At 37.2% G+C, this 16,985-nt stretch overlaps 1 protein-coding gene across 5 annotated transcripts in view; it reads right to left on the reverse strand.

The window, feature by feature from the left end:
* CMSS1 (cms1 ribosomal small subunit homolog) overlaps positions 1-16,985 on the reverse strand; it is a 392,335-nt gene that overhangs the window by 9,544 nt on the left and 365,806 nt on the right. For all 5 annotated transcript variants that reach the window (XM_057545049.1, XM_057545048.1, XM_007164041.2 and 2 more), the window contains 4 exons: positions 9,371-9,442; positions 7,166-7,295; positions 3,741-3,800; positions 2,094-2,196 (listed from right to left, as the gene is read on the reverse strand). In XM_057545049.1, coding sequence (XP_057401032.1) covers positions 2,094-2,196; positions 3,741-3,800; positions 7,166-7,295; positions 9,371-9,442 — 365 coding nt within the window. The remainder of the gene's footprint in view (positions 1-2,093; positions 2,197-3,740; positions 3,801-7,165; positions 7,296-9,370; positions 9,443-16,985) is intronic.

A 16,985-nucleotide genomic window follows, 5' to 3' on the forward strand; every position in this document is an offset into this window, starting at 1 on the left:
TATTTAACATAACTCATGGTTCTCAAGAGAACAGATATTCTTACAAAAGTTAGAATTATTCAGTATTAGCCTTTATGAATAGGGTTTGTTATGCCTGCTCAGAAATCACCTTCTGCAAATCACCTAACCTTGAAATGGATCATAATATTACTGAAGACATAAAGAAACACTGAGAACTGGCAAATGAAGTATGACAACTTAGTGCTTCTATGCCCATCAGAAAGGCATTTATGTAGGGTAAAAACTCAAATCAATGTGACAACTTGTTTTTAAGAGGCCACCTCCAGGCCAACTTCTCTGCCATTAGTGTCTGAATCTGAAATGAGTTCTGTGGTGGTAGTCTTTAAAACACTGAAATGTCAATGTGAACTCTTATGATTTCAGAACCAGCAAGTATGGCTGTCCAGAAGCAGTTGGAGTCTTGAAGATCAATTATGTTTGGAGCAGAAATAGTTAAAAGAAACACTTTCTTTTCACTGAAAGGGTGTGTGATACAATTTAACATGTGTGCCTAGCAGAAAGGATCTGAAGGACTATTAACAAAGCTTAAAAAACTACTTTTCTAAATTCATGGTCAGATTAGCTCATTTAGAAAAATAGATACTAAATAACTACCGAGAGTCTACTTTGCACATTGATCTATTTGATCAAGTTCCTTTTTCTTTAGGACTTGGATTTTCCTGTTTTGTCTCCGGTCAAAGCCTAGTGCAGAGCTTGGCCCTGGGAGAGGGTGGGTCCCAGGAAATCCCATTTTACTCTGACGTCTCTTCTCTGAAAGCTGAACGTTACTACAGATCCAGTGGAAGCCTTTTTGTTTATTCTACAAAAGCTACAGTAAATGAAAAGGTATGTGAAGGCACTTAGTAAAGCACCGACTGTCTTTAAAACATAGTTTTTACATATAAATTTTTGGTCCACTTGGCATTTATCTCAGTATAAGGAGTGAGATATGGAACCCAGCTTAATTTTTTTAGATGGTTACCCAGTTGTTCCAATACCAAGTAATAAATAATCCATCTTTCCATACTGATTTTTCACTTTTACCATATCCTGTACTTTCATATGCATATGGGTCTATTTCTGAACTTTCAGTTCTGTTCCACTGTTCTGATCTGTCTGTCACACGTGTGCCAGTTCCATACTCTTTTAATTATTGAGACTTTGTAATATGTTTTCTTTAAAAAAACAATCTGATAGATACTTGAGAAACATGTGCCATTATAGGCATTATAGGCATAGTATCCTCACTAGCATTCTTTTTTAGAATTTTGCCAGCTATTTTTTCTTCTGTATTTTCTCATATGAACATAGAACTAGTTTATCTAGTTTAAAAAACAATTCTATAGGAGTTTCATTGGGAATCTGTGAAATTTGTAGATTATTCTAGGTAAAACAGACATCTTTACATTGAATCTTCCTATTCAACAATATGGTACTCCTTTCTGTTTAAGATTTTCTGCATCCCTTATGTAATATTTTCTTCATCTAAATTTTGGCTAGTTTTTTCCTTGGTGTTCTATTTTTTCTTGTTACTATTTTAAATTAGATCTTTTCTTTCATTTATTTCTCCAACTGGTTATTGCTTTTATGATCTCCCTGCTTTACCCTTGCGTGTTCTCCACACAGCAGCCAAAGTGATCCTTTAGAATGATTATTCAGATCATGTGACTACTCTGCTCAAAATCCTCCAATGGCACCCCATGTCAGGGCCTTTTGTACCTACTCTCCCCTCTGCCTGGAACACTTTTCTTCCAGATATCTGCTTGGCGTTCTCATTCACTTTGTTCAAGTCTCTGCTCATAGGTCAATCTCCTAAGAGGCTTTCTGTGACTACCCTTTTAAAAGTAGCCCCCATCTTTTTCTATCCATTTGCCATGCTTTATTTTTTTCCTACATAACTTATCACTACTTGACATTATAATGCATATTTATTTGTTTATTGTCTGCCTCCCTTACTGGAAAGTAGGTTCCATGAGGGAGGGGACTCCGTATATTTTGTTCACTGCTGCTCTCCAGCATATAGAACTTGTCAGCTCGGCACATATCAATTACTCAGAAAACAGGCACGAAATGGAACAGGTGAAGCTTCCAACCTAATGAGCTCCAGGGCTCGGATGGCAGAGCCACAGATAATCAGCATCAGGACCGATTTCTTCTCACTGTGGTTTTTCCGAAGTTTCACCCACTTAGGGCAGACTGAAAAAAGACCATGAGAAAAATATTACCCTAAATATAGCAAAATAAGGCCTCCAAAGTTGAATATCCCCCAATTACTTCTTTGTTATTGCTTAAGTGAAATAAAATATGAGCACTGTTTAGATTCTATTCTCTGGTTATTCTAGATATTAAATTAAAATGAAATATCATTAACTTACACCACAAAACATATAATATGCCAAGTAGCTAAATGTGACCAGCTTTAGGACTAAGTTTGTACAAAAAAAAAAAAGAAAAGGAAAATTTAAAATGTTTGTAATAATACATTTTCTATATTTTAATTTATGTTTGATGCTTAAAGGCAGTGTTGACTAAACGGGAAAAGAACTGATTTAAAAATGCTACATTTTAGGGACCTCCCTGGTGGCACAGTGGTTAAGAATCCACCTGCCAATGCAGGGGACACAGGTTCGAGCCCTGGTCCGGGAAGATCCCACATGCCGTGGAGCAACTAAGCCCGTGCGCCACAGCTACTGAGCCTGCTCTATAGAGCCCACGAGCCACAACTACTGAGATCACGTGCCACAACTATGGAAGCCCACGTGTCTACAGCCCGTGCTCCGCAACAAAGAGAAGCCATCACAATGAGAAGCCCGCGCACCGCAACGAAGAGTAGCCCCCACTCGCCGCAGCTAGAGAAAGCCTGAGCGCAGCAGCAAAGACCCAACGCAGCCAAAAATAAATAAATACATACATAAATAAATAATGCTACATTTTAAAGGGACACTCAGCATAAGATATAAAATGGAAATATTAAAATAGCAAACGTTTATTAAACACTGACACTGTGCTAAGCACTTTACATAACTTTTTTAGTTCTCATAATCCATTGAGATTGATTCCATTATTACCTACATTTACATTTGCTGAATTTGAGGCTAAGAAAGGTTTATGAACTCAAGCTGAGTGTCACCAGAATTGGTTAGAATTTTAAAAAAGAATGTTAAATCGCCATGTCTAAACTATTTCATTGTTGGTCACAATAAATGACTACCTAGCATGAATAATCTAGTTATTACTGCCTACATTCAATCGAAAAGATCAAATTAGATTGTCTGTGCAATAGCCATGGTCTGAATTCTGAACATGGGAACAGAATTTCAGAACCTCAGAGATGGGTTCAAGATCATATAGTCCAACTTCCTTGTCTTTCAGATAACAAAATAGAGTCCTGGAGGAGTCCTCAGTGACTTGTGCCAAGTCAAATAGCAAATTGATGGGGTACCTGCAACTAGAACACTGAGAATTCTCTGGATTCCAGGAGCAATACTTCTAATGTGTTGTAAAACAAAAACAAGACCAAAACCCAAATCCCCAATACCAGAGAAAAACAAGAATAAATTTAAATAAATAAAAATTAATATTAAGATGGACCTAAAAAACCTTCATTTAAAATCCATTTAAGATGGAAACTTGATTTTAAATGAAGTTTTAAAAGTTTTTATTTTAAAGAGATAGGCCTAATGTTTTAATGGAAATAATGAAACTTGATGAATAATTTTTTAAAAAATGAGTTTACTTACTTTCTTTTAGATATGATGAAAGACTGTGAGTCAAATCATTGGCCTTGAGGAAGCAGAGGTCTAGAAATATGAGAAACATGCTTTGTAGAGGATTTTGCAAACACACACATACTCAAAATAGATTACATGTGAATAGTGTATTCTTGAACAGGTTGTACAACATTAATGAATTGGGGACTCATATATTTTAAAGCTGTCTAGCATTTAAAACAACAGCAGCAGCAACAATAAGTAAACTTTTAACTGTCCATCATTTCTTAGAGTAGTGAAATAGAAGCTTGTATCATTCAACAGACTAATGAAGCATCTTTATTTTCAAATCCACGGAATAGGCAATATACAAAGGCAAAGCTGAAATAGCTAACAAATCTATGTGGAGATGCTCAAACTCGTCATCATAGAAATGCAAATTAATACAAAATGAGATAACACTTTGCACACACTTTAGAATGGCAACTGTTAGAAAGATGTATAATACCAAGTGTTGCTGAGAGTGTAGGATGATGGAAACTCTTTGTGAACTGTAGGTGGAGGTGTAAAGTGGTATCGCTATCCTGGATGGTAGTAAAATTAAGGTGTATATACCCTATGACCCCAGGATTACATTCCTGAGTAAATAATGGAAAGAAATTCTTGTGTAGTCTGTAAAGAGACATACTCAAGTATATTCATACTAGCATTATTCGTAATACTGGGGAACTAGAAGCAACCTAAAGGTCCATATAGGAGAAAATGGATGAGCAATATGTGGTCGATGAAATCAGTGGAATACTATGTAGCATTTTAGAAGCAATGAAGTAGATGTACTTAAAGCTATACAGGTATCTTGAAAAAGTGTTAAGTGAGGAAAGAAACAGAATGAGAGGTTCAGCACAACATCATTTAAATAAATTGTAAAATGTATCCACACGCAACAATATGATATATTTTACAAGAACGTATACATATTTAAAAATGTATAGTAACACATCATGCCTATGGAGAAAGGAATTTGGAGTGTGGATGGGGAAAAGCGGGAATAATGCATCAAAATACAACATTAACATAACACAGCACAACAACACCATGAAAGAATGGAACGGGCTACAATAAAACATAGGAGTCTTGTTCAACCAACAATGATCATGGTCTAGCAATTATGTAGTATTATTAACTCTGTACCTAAGATGTATAAAAAAGCAACATCATGTTTAGCATCCTAATTCATTATAGCAGAAAAAGTCTGTCTATAAACATAGCAGAGTGTTAGGGAGTAAACTATTACTAAATTAAATGAAACTTATGCTGTGCCCCAGCATATATAACTCACAATATGTGAGTAACTAACTTCAAAGATGTTGCCTCCTATACTGTTGTAGAGCCTTTGATGGTCTTTAAAACTGTAATCTCCCAAGTCTGGATATGACCAGACTCACCTGGAGAATTTTACAAAAAATACAGATTCCTGGAATGGACTCCCCCTTGCTCAGTGAGTCAGAATTCCTTGGGGCTGGGCCTGGGAATTTGCTTTTTAAGTTCCTGGGTGATTCAGCTGCGGCTAGCTTACAGGCATTTAGCACTGATCTAAACCACACTGCAGCTCTCAGGAGGACAGCTGACTTAGCTCTAAGTGATTCCTGCCTCAAAACTCTAATTAAGTTCCCATGTGTATGACATTAACAATGTACATGCACAGTATTAATTGAAAAGACATGTTGCTGCCCTACAGACACAAACAACTTCAAACCACAACCAAGTTAGACACTCAGCAAACTAAATAGGAACAATATTTTATTACTTATATCCATCTTGTATTTATGCCCCTTCCTGAGACTGTTCCAGATAGCCCATGGCGTGTCCCGCCTCTCAAATACCAGAGACCTCCTCTGTGTCCTTGGTCCTGACAGTGTAGATGGGCGTTTTCTCTAAAACCTTCCTATGATGCCTTTGTTCACTGTGGCTCAGAATGGCCTAATTTCTTAACTGAAAATGAAAACCTGTTCCTTTTGGCTATAGCAGTATTTTTAACATATTTTAAACATTTTCCCCTCAGCCAACCATGACCACACATTCTTGCCCAACTATATTACTGCACTCTAATGATGATATAATATAATGTAAACTCACTATGGAACTCAAATGACTCCTTAAAGGTTTTTTCTTCTGACTTTTGACTCTCTACAATTCTAGCAAATTACAATGTTCCATGAGGTTACAGAGTAGCAGTGGCCCCATTATCTTACAAGTCCTTCTTCAAATGAAGGTAAACTCTAACAAAGAACTAGAAGGGAAAATTGACCACTGAGTCAGAGTAAAATCAAACTTCAGTTAAACATTGAAGAGGCTTTGTGATAATAGCTGGTTCCTGAGGATAGAAGAGCCAGGACCTAGCTCTCCTCCTGAGGAACTGCTGTGCTGAGAAGAGTGGTCTCTAACTGCTGCTGGGCTTTCTGATCTCAGTAAGTAGAAAACTCCAGAACGCGCTCATGTGGAAATGAGTTCCTTCAATTCCCTAAAGAGTATTCCTTTTGGAAAAGGAACAGACGGGGTACTGATGTCTCCAACCCAATGTGCATTTAAAAAACACACACACACACATCATTTTATAAAAGAATTATGAAAATTCAGGGTATGGGCTGTTTTTCAGCTTCTCAAGCCTCTAGAAAGCATAAAGTTGTAATGCAAAAAGGAAATCAAGCTACCCTTGACTTTTTCCAAAAGCGGTGTTAGATATCTCTATTAGTCTATATAGAGAGAGCTCATCTGAAGCAGTGGTGCCCAAACCTTCTGTGGTTTGATTTTATGACATCTTTTCTTCAATCTCTGTGCAAAAGAGTTACAGGTTATATCATTATTTTGAAATTAATTAAAATCGGTTTTTAAAATAATTTTCCAGTATCTTTTAACTTAATTATAAATACTCTAAGGCAGTAGATCTCAAATGATAGTAGGCTTAAGAATCACACAGGGTGAGGTGTCAGCCTTGCTAAAAATGCAGAATTTTGTCCCTATCTTTAGATGGTTTACTTGAAAAAAGTCTTGACTGGGACCCAAAATACTACCCTAAAAGCAAAACCATGACTAGATATCTATGATAAGGGCAACAACAAAACTAAGATGCTATTAAAGCTAAAGTTCTTATCTATAAAGGATGAGTAAATTAATTATCTATCTATACTTTTGAATGTGTGCTTTATTGTTTTTTTATTTAACTTCTATCCTCATTAAAGATTCTTATTCATTGAAGAACCTGTCCAAAAAAATGCACACCCAATACCTTTTGAATAAAAATTACAAATCTTTCTATTAGATTGAACAAATACCAGTTAGCATCTGAATGAAGAAATCATCATCCAACAGTTAAAACTATTAGGTTGAGGAAAGGAGTACTAGCACGTGGAAATACATTAATTAAAAGGAATAACAACAAGGAAGCCTGGCTGTACCTGGTAGGGTTAGTTCTTCTAATTCAATCACTGAGCGATTGCTGCTATAATAGTCCTTCATCAGCTTCTGTAGGTCTTCAGGTGTCCCTGGTTTTGGCTCTGATTTTGCAAGAACATCAGTGATTTTCTTCTGATGAGAAAGAAGTAAAAATGGGAAGACAGATTTTAGGATGGCGTTTGGCTTAGGATAGGTTGATTCCTCTGGCATTTAAACTGTAAGTAGGTTCTGGTGATAGCCAAGTGTGAATGGGAGTTCTAATAAACACACGGGAAAACTTAAAAGATACTTCTTGGACATAACTACTGCTTTGAAAAATTAATGGATGATCTAAAAGACTCCTTGTAACTCTTGGTCTCTGCTAGGAGAACCAAAAATTTTGCAGGAGTCTATAATAGGGTACTATTTTCTGTTAAAAGTCAATAAATCTTGTTGCTTGTGGAAACTTCCTTTTTTAAGCCTCAGAAAATGTGTATTCCTGGGAGAGCAGAATTTTGAGAATTTCTTGTGTAACCTGGTTCTTAAGGCACTGAGTTTCAGTTTGGATTTCTGGGGTTAAAGTAAGAGTTGCAGGACTAATCTCAGCAAAGGAGGACACTAAATAGGGGCACTTGAGACCCTCAATTCTCAAGTCTTGGGAGAGACATCTTGAATTGGCCCTATGGAAAGCAGAACAGGAAATACTTTACAACATCTATTTTGATTTGACTTATTTGTGTAGCATGTACTGAATGCCTGCAATGTACTAGGAATGCACAATTGTTCATTTAACTTTCATCATAAACTTCCCTTCTTATTTCTTCCTAGTATTTCACCAAAAATCCAGAAAGAGCCCTTCCTTGCCTCCTACCCCTGCTTTCCCCCCCTCCTTCCATACTATCTTCCTTTTTATACCACTGCCAAGAACGGTCAAAGTTTTGTCAAATGAATTAACTTTAAAAGAACACGTCATCCGTGGGCACATTTTAGCATGACCTCAGCCAAGGCTAAACTAGCTAGCTGGAGTTCTGACCTTGAACCCCAAGAACTTAACACTCCTGAAGGCCATTAGTGTACAAACTATCAAAGAGAAGTTACAGTCGTTTCTTTAAGGACTTGCCAAAACTCAGCCAATTTGGCATTTCCCATCTTCCTATTTGGCCATGTGCAGGCAAGGAAAACATATGCACACACACTCTCAGTTTTCTAAAAGCTTGCTGTTAAGTAATTGGTCTGAGTCCATCTTCTTTCCTCTAATCCCAATCGCATTTCCTCTGCTAACTACAGCAGTAGACCCTTCTTGGCAGGGAGAGAATTACACTGCTGTTTTCACAACTGTGGAGGAAGGTCAAAGCTAACCACACTTTCGGGCTTCCCTGGTGGTGCAGTGGTTAAGAATCCACCTGCCAATGCAGGGGACACAGGTTCGAACCCTGGTCTGCGAAGATCCCACAGGCCGCGGAGCAACTAAGCCAGTGAGCCACAACTACTGAGCCTGCGCTCTAGAGCCCACGTACCACAAATACTAAAGCCCACATGCCTAGAGCCCGTGCTTGAAAGCCCGCGCACAGCAACGAACACCCAATGCAGCCAAAAATAAATAAATAAATAAAATAAATTTATTTAAAAAAAAGCTAACCACACTTTCTTCAAGGCTGAGCCATAAGAAAGTTTGTATAGGAGCAACAGAGTTTTCCATATGTTCATAGGCAAGTCTTAAAATGCAAGGGGAGCCTTTTGCTTTAAATTATGGTTCGAAATTAGAGTCAGAAATGCCTTATACTTACACTACTTTCATCTGCTTATTACTTTCTTTTTATTAATACTTTAAGACATAAGGTTTTTAAAAAATTAAGTGGGTAAGAAAAGAAGGTTGGTGAATTTCTTTTCTTGGACAGTCAGAGGGGCCAGAGGGCAGGATAGCTCTCGGCCCCTTCTAGAATTAAAAACCCCTGTCCGACTTCTAACCACAGTGAAAACACAGGGTGGGTAATAAAGATGTTTGGTAATCCACAAGACTGAAATAGGAAATAGAAGAATTTATTTTTAGCTGCAACAGAAACACTTATTACTAGTGACCTTAGGAAAGTCACCAAACCTCAATGAATTTTACAATTTTTGCGTATCTAAAGTGGGGATTATAATAATTGCCTCATCAAAGTACACTATAAAACAATGTGATAGAAACCATGTGGGGCCGTACCATTGTAAAAAATTATTAATATTACCTTTTTCCTCTTCCTGGTCTTGGTGGCATCTTCATTTGTTTCCTTTGGTTGTATCAAGAAACATTCTTTAGGCTATAAAGAAATGTAAATGAGAAAACTTTCATCTTAGCATGATGAGGTGTCAACTAATGGTATGAATCCCAAAGTATAAATATCTACTGTCATGCATGTATTCTTCACAGTATCTTGGTAATATGGACAAAGAAATGTTGGAAAATCCACTGAAGGCTATTATGCAGGGGCCGAGCTGAGAGAATTTGTAAAAGTGAGAAAGTGCAGATGACTCAAGACTGGAAAATCTTTGAACAAAGGTCAAAATGTGTGAGTAAGTGTATATATGTGTTTGAGGTGGTGGTACAGGGTATTAAAGATGGAAGACAGTGGCTAGGTTTGGAAAATACAGGCAGAAAGAGATGTGATTAAAATTAAGATGTAGTAAAGAAGCCTTTGACTAGAATGAGTGGTGTTTCCAGGAACTAGCAATGTGTGAGTCTGTATTTCCAAGTCACTGATTTATCATTTTGTTATCCATTCCTTTCCTCTTCTCAAGAGGCACAGAAAATATGAAGTAGGATATATTTACTTATATTTTTATAAAACCAGCTGCACCAAATGTCTTATCTATAGTGACTACAAAATGAATGTTTCTGCTTATGGTCTGACAAAAGCCTCAACACCATGGCATCCTGAGTAATTGATTTTGCCTGTTGCCTTGACCCCTGGAGTACCCTATATAGTTTAGTGCTATTTTTACCCTAAGGGTTTGTTTTGGGTTTTTTTAGTGTAGAAAAACAGGAAATTTGGACTAAGACCTTGATTTATAAAATAGAATGCTTCAGATTCCATATTTATTAATCATAAGCAGTTATATAAAATGTTTCCTGTATTAGATCTTTTATGCAACATTTTCAAACAAGTTGCCAAGTAAGACATAAAATATAAGTGAAAACTTATTCTGAGTTTTTTCTTGATTAAGTTTCCATTCCAACTAGAGAGTACTCAGTTTAAGCTGGTAAAATACTAACTAAAGCAATCTTGTCTCTACTGGCTCTGTTTAAAATGATTACAGATGAAGCTTTCTATTAAAGTTTCCAGATAGCCTGCAGATTAAGAATGCCTATGGCCTGAATCCAGAGAGATATAATGCTATGTAATTTCTTCAAGACATGGGGCCAGGACCAGCAGTTTCTAGACTCTGTTTCAGTTACAGAGAAGTAGATTCAAAAGGCTCAGGATTAAAGTAATATGGGAATCTTGAAATTTCAGCTGCTTCTCAGTTAAAAGAAAAAACCTGCAAAGTACAATTGCGTCATAGCTAAAGAAAATAGATATTAGGACCTCTCTTATTTAGAAGTTAAGCTGTCTTGTGGATGCAGATACACGCTAATTTGATGCCAATTAGAAACTGGGCCAAGGCCACTAATATGTCACAGAAGCTGCCAGACAGTCATAAGAGTCCAATTACAGATCAAGCCAACATCAGCTCATGCTGCTATGGCAAAGGCCTGGATACAATTAGTATCTCCCTAGATCTCTCAAGGCATACTTCAGTATCTTGTCCCCATTATGAAGGTTTTGGGGAAGCAGATGTAGAACCTGTTTCATTTTCTTATTTAGCAAATGGGGGTGCTCTCTAAGAGTATGTTCAATGTGCAGGGTTTGTATTTATGCCAGGTTTACAAAGCCAATTAAACATGACACAAATTAAATGTGGAAATGAGCTCAGTTATAAGGATATGGACTCTCCAATTCTGGAAGAAAAAATAAAAACACAATTCTGAATCATGCAAAGGAAAAAAGAAACATGCCTGACAACTGCTTTTGTCAAGATCCTGTAACAGGTTTACATGCTAGGTTCAAATTCTTACATCATCTTAAAGGAAATGCAGTATGATATTTGTTTTCTGGGAGCAGCCACTTTAGCTGGTTGCAGTAGGGTGCTAATGAAGAAGCAAGTTTATGGGGTCAATTTCCATAGAAGTGAGACTACTTTATGAAGAAATACAAAGCCCATAGTATTGAAAATTCCTAAACTTTGCCAGCTGCCTTACAAATGCTGATGTTTACCCTCAGAGAGACTAGGTAAGATGAGGAAGACTCAGGGTAGGCCAACTAACCATTTCTACAAACTGATTCCAACAGTATCTGACTTTGGCAGTTAATAAGTAATGTCATTTCTTTATGCAGTGATTTTTAAATATGTACCCTGAGTATGAAGTTAAAGATTTAGAAGAATCACACTTGCCCAAAAATATACCAAAAAAAACTTCTTAAGCTTTCAGTGAAGCAATTAATTGGGGCATGTTTTCAATTCCTTAAAGTGTCAATAATTATATCCTTTAAGAATGAGTCCCCTAACACCATACACAAAAATAAACTCAAAATGGATTCGAGACCTAAATGTAAGACCACACACTATAAAACTCTTAGAGGAAAACATAGGAAGAACACTCTTTGACATAAATCACAGCAAGATCTTTTTTGATCCACCTCCTAGAGAAATGGAAATAAAAACAAAAATAAACAAATGGGACCTAATGAAACTTCAAAGCTTTTGCACAGCAAAGGAAACCATAAACAAGACGAAAAGGCAACCCTCAGAATGGGAGAAAATATTTGCAAATGAATCAACGGACAAAGGATTAATCTCCAAAATATATAAACAGCTCATTCAGCTCAATATTAAAGAAACAAACAACCCAATTCAAAAATGGGCAGAAGATGTAAATAGACATTTCTCCAAAGAAGACACAGATGGCCAAGAAGCACATGAGAAGCTGCTCAACATCACTAATTATTAGAGAAATGCAAATCAAAACTACAATGAGGTATCACCTCACACCAGTTAGAATGGGCATCATCAGAAAATCTACAAACAACAAATGCTGGAGAGGGTGTGGAGAAAAGGGAACCCTCTTGCACTGTTGGTGGGAATGTAAATTGATACAGCCACTGTGGAGAACAATATGGAGGTTCCTTAAAAAACTAAAAATAGAATTACCATATGATCCAGCAATCCCACTACTGGGCATATACCCAGAGAAAACCGTAATTCAAAAAGACACATGCACCCCACTGTTCACTGCAGCACTATTTACAATAGCCAGGTCATGGGAGCAACCTAAATGCCCATCGACAGACGAATGGATAAAGAAGTTGTGGTACATATATACAATGGAATATTACTCAGCCATAAAAAGGAACGAAATTGAGTCATTTGTTGAGACATAGATGGATCTAGAGACTGTCATACAGAGTGAAGTAAGTCAGAAAGAGAAAAACAAATATCATATATTAATGCATGTATGTGGAACCTAGAAAAATGGTACAGATAAACCAGTTTGCAGGGCAGAAGTTGAGACACAGATGTAGAGAACAAACGTATGGACACCAAGGGGGGAAAACCACGGTGGGGTGGGGATGGTGGCGTGCTGAATTGGGCGATTGGGATTGACATGTATACACTGATGTGTATAAAATTGATGACTGATTAAAAAAAAAAATGAGTCTTCTGGTTTTAACCATGGCAAATCATTTTCAAAATGCTACTAAAATGAAAATAAAGGAGGGACTTCCCTGGTGGTGCAGTGGTTAAGACGCCACGCTCCCAATGCAGGGGGCCCGGGTTCGATCCCTGGTTGGGGAACTAGATCTCACATGCATGCTGCAACTAACAGTTCGCATGTCTCTACTAAGGAGCCCACGAGCCGCAAATAAGGAGTCCACCTGCTGCAACTAAGACCTGGCACAAACAAATAAATAAATAAATATTTTTTTTAAAAACCCAAAAAAATTGAAAATAAAGGAAACTGAAAAAGATATAAGTCTATAAGGACCAAGAAACCAGCAGAAAGGACAACAGTAGTGGAGAGATTTCAACAACTTTTTGGAAAATGGAAAGGGTTGAAACTGGATGGAAGCTATTTAGCATAGGGAGAGAGACATCTAGCACCTGGGTTTCTAGAGAGGCAGATGCTAACAATGTGTGTCTGTTTCACCTGTTGGACTCTGAAAAGGTTCAGCAGTGGGTGGCACAAGGTACTACAGAGGGGAAAGGGTTTGAAAGAAAGAGACTGGTTGAAACTTTACGTTTAAAATGATTAGTTTCCCTCCCACACCCACCTGGCTATATCTTCTGCCCAGGCAGCCAAGCAACTATCCCATTACTGCTTCCTCTCATCTTGTTCTTCCTAACAGAAGACTGGAGATTTATGCTCTGGAGAGAATAAGAAGACCAAGAAGTCTAGCATAAGGGAGGCAGGGTAGAGGTTGAGGCTCATTTCCTTTTCCTGTCCCTGTTTCAGGATATTTCAAGAGAGGCTTATATAGTGTAGGCAGAACACTACTGAATTCTTCTCTGGAAAAATAAAATGGCCTAAGAGAAATGCCACAAGAGAGTGACATTTGGGGGTTCCATAGTAAATGTCCAGCTTTGTTATCATATCACCCTACCAAGAGGTCCACTAATTAACAAGCCCCACTTATGCACAAAAGTTTTCCATTAACTTTTTAGTGTGTCTGTCTTTAATATGAATAGACAGCTAAGGTTCATGAGACATCTAAGGAAAGTCTCCAACATCATAGCAAATAAACAAAAAAAAAGAAAAAAGAACCCTGAGGAAACAGAGACTGTACTTCAGAACAATTACAATTAATATTCTCAGAGAGGCGAGGGAAGAATTTTCAGCCATGAAACAAGATGCTATAAAACAAGGATGCTATAAAAAAGGGGAAAAAATCAAAAAACATTTAAACCTTAAAACAAATAAGAAAGTTGGGGGACTTCCTTGGTGGCACAGTGGTTAAGAATCTGCCTGCCAATGCAGAGGACATGGGTTCGATCCCTGGTCAGGGAAAATCACACATGCTGCAGAGCAACTAAGCCCATGAGCCACAACTACTGAGCCTGCACACTGCAACTACTGAAGCCTGTGCACTCTAGGGCCCACATGCTGCAACTACTGAAGCCCGCATGCCTAGATCCTGTGCTCCGCAACAAGAGAAGCCACTGCAATGAGAAGCCTGTGCACTGCAACGAAGAGTAGCCCCCACTTGCCACAACTAGAGAAAGCCTGTGCGCACCAACGAAGACCCAATGCAGCAAAAAATTAAAAAAATTAAAATTAAAATTAAAGAAAGTTGGAATAAAAATGTAGGAGGAAGTCTTGAAGATAAAGTAGAAAAAATCTCCCAGAAAGATGAAAAAATGATAAGAAAAAAATGGTAAGAAAATTAGAGAATCAGCCCAAGAGAATCAATATGCCAATAAAAGGTATTATAGAAAGTAAGAGTCACATAAAATGGTGGGAAAGAAGTAATAAAAAAAAATAATGTATGAAAACCTTTCCAGAACTGAAGGAAAATTTCTAGAACATGAAACTCCAAATTGAAAGCCCATTAAGTATACAGTACAATGGATAAGAAAAATAACCACGCTAAGGAAAATCACTGTGAAATTGCAGAACATCCTGGATAAACAAAAGATTCTAAAAACTTATGAAAAGAAAAACAGTAACATACAAAATACAAAAGGTCAAAGAAAAGAATGGTGGCAGACCTTGCAACAGCAGTAATCAATGCTTGAACTCAGTAGAACAAAGCCTTCAAAATTATGGGGAAAATTTATTTGCAAATTAGATTTTTAAACCCAGCAAAATTATCAATCAACCTAAGAGGAATATTTTCAGATTTCAGTAAACATTCTCAGATATTTAAGATCTCAAAAAATTTACTTCCTACCCACAGATATTCAAGGCTCTATTCCAGCACAATCAAGGGCTAAATCAAGAAAGAGGATGACATAGGATTCAGTAAGTAGGGAGACCAATCTGGGAGACTACTGAAGGGGCAGTAAAGAGAAGTCTCAGTTGTTCAGCAGGCCTAGAGAATAACCAATTCAGAGTGGAATAAAAGTGTGGAGATCTGTAGGAAAGAACAATACCTGATCTATTTGAGCATATGGAAAATATTGTCCATGGGCATGTGGAAGAGATGTTGGAACATACAGGAGCAATTAACAGTAGGAACATAGCAAGCTAGGCAAGTGAAGAAATGAGGTAATTATTAATACCATAAAAATGAAGAGTTGTATAAGAAAGGAGGGATGATTATAGCTTCTCTTTTTCTCAGCACTGAACAGTGTTTCCATGGTCATAATAATGAAAGAGTGACAACTGTTTTAACCAAAATGTAACATTGTATTGGCAGAGGAAGTAGCAGTTGGAGAGGGAATAGGGCATAGGTGAGAGGACTATGTCCTCCTATGCTACCTCGGGAAGATAATGTCAGAAAGTGGTAAGTCAAGAAACTGCAGTATAAAATATAAGGTAGCAAGTAAGAAAAACAGCTAAAGACTGATGGTGGTTGCCCCTGAGGAAAGACCCAGATAAGAGTAGGGAAGGGGACTGCTGCTTTTCCACTAAAAACTTTTAATAGTGTTTGATTATTACTTTGGTAAAAATAAAAAAATGTAAATTGTCATTTTATAACAAAAACAAGCATGTTCATTGTAAAAATAAAAACAACTTAGAACTGCCTTTTGGGTTTGGCCAAAAGTTATTCAATACACACTCACCGAAATGTCTAAAATTAAAAGACAGATTAACTCCAAAAGTTGACAAAAATACAAAGCAAGCAAAACTCTCATACACTGATATTGGGAGTGGAAAAAAGGCATAATCATTTTTGAAAAGAGTCTAGCAGTTTTTATAAAACTAAACATGATTCAGCAATTCTATTCCTATGTGTTTACTCAAGAGAAATAAAAATATATGCTAACAAAAAGGCTTGTATATGATTGTTGATTGTAGATTTATTCAGAATAGGCCCTAACAGGAAATAGCCACAGGTATCCATCAACAGAAGAATGGATAAATAAACTATGATATATTCATCTAGTTGAATATCACTTAGTGTTATGGATTGAATTGTGTTCCCCATAATTCATATGCTGAAGCCCTAACCCCCAGTGTGACTATATTTGGAGACAGGGCCTTTGAAGAGGTAATTAAGGTTAAATGAGGTCATAAGGATGGGGTCCTGATCCAATAGGACTGGTGTCCTTATATGAGGAGGAAGAGACACTAGGAATGTGCATGCACAGAGAAAGACCATACGAGGACACAGTGAGAAGGCAACCATCTACAAACCAAGGAGAAAAGCATCAGGAGAAACTAAACCTGACAACACCCTGATTTTAGACTTCCAGCCTCCAGAACCGTGAGAAATAAATTGCTGATGTTTATACCACCCAGTCTGTGCTACTTTGTTATGGCAGCCCTAGCAGACTAATATACTCAGCAAAACCAAACAAAAAACAAAGACAAACAAAAAGAACCACTGTCATCAACATGGATGAATCTAAATAATATTGTGCTGAATAAAAGAAGCCTCGAACAAAAGAGCATACCCTGTATGATTTCATTTACATGAAATCCTAGAAAAAGCAAAACAAATTTTGGGGGGAAAAAACATCAGAACAATGGTTGCCTCGGGGCAAGGAGTTTGGAATGGTGATTAACAGGGAGGTGGCATGAAAGCATTCTGGGGTGATGGTATGTTCTGTATCCTGTAGGGGTTTGTGTTACAGAGTTATATGAATTTGTCAAAACATATA

The sequence above is a fragment of the Balaenoptera acutorostrata genome, chromosome 4 (genome assembly GCF_949987535.1).
Source record: "Balaenoptera acutorostrata chromosome 4, mBalAcu1.1, whole genome shotgun sequence".
In the NCBI taxonomy this organism is placed as follows: Eukaryota; Metazoa; Chordata; class Mammalia; order Artiodactyla; family Balaenopteridae; genus Balaenoptera; species Balaenoptera acutorostrata.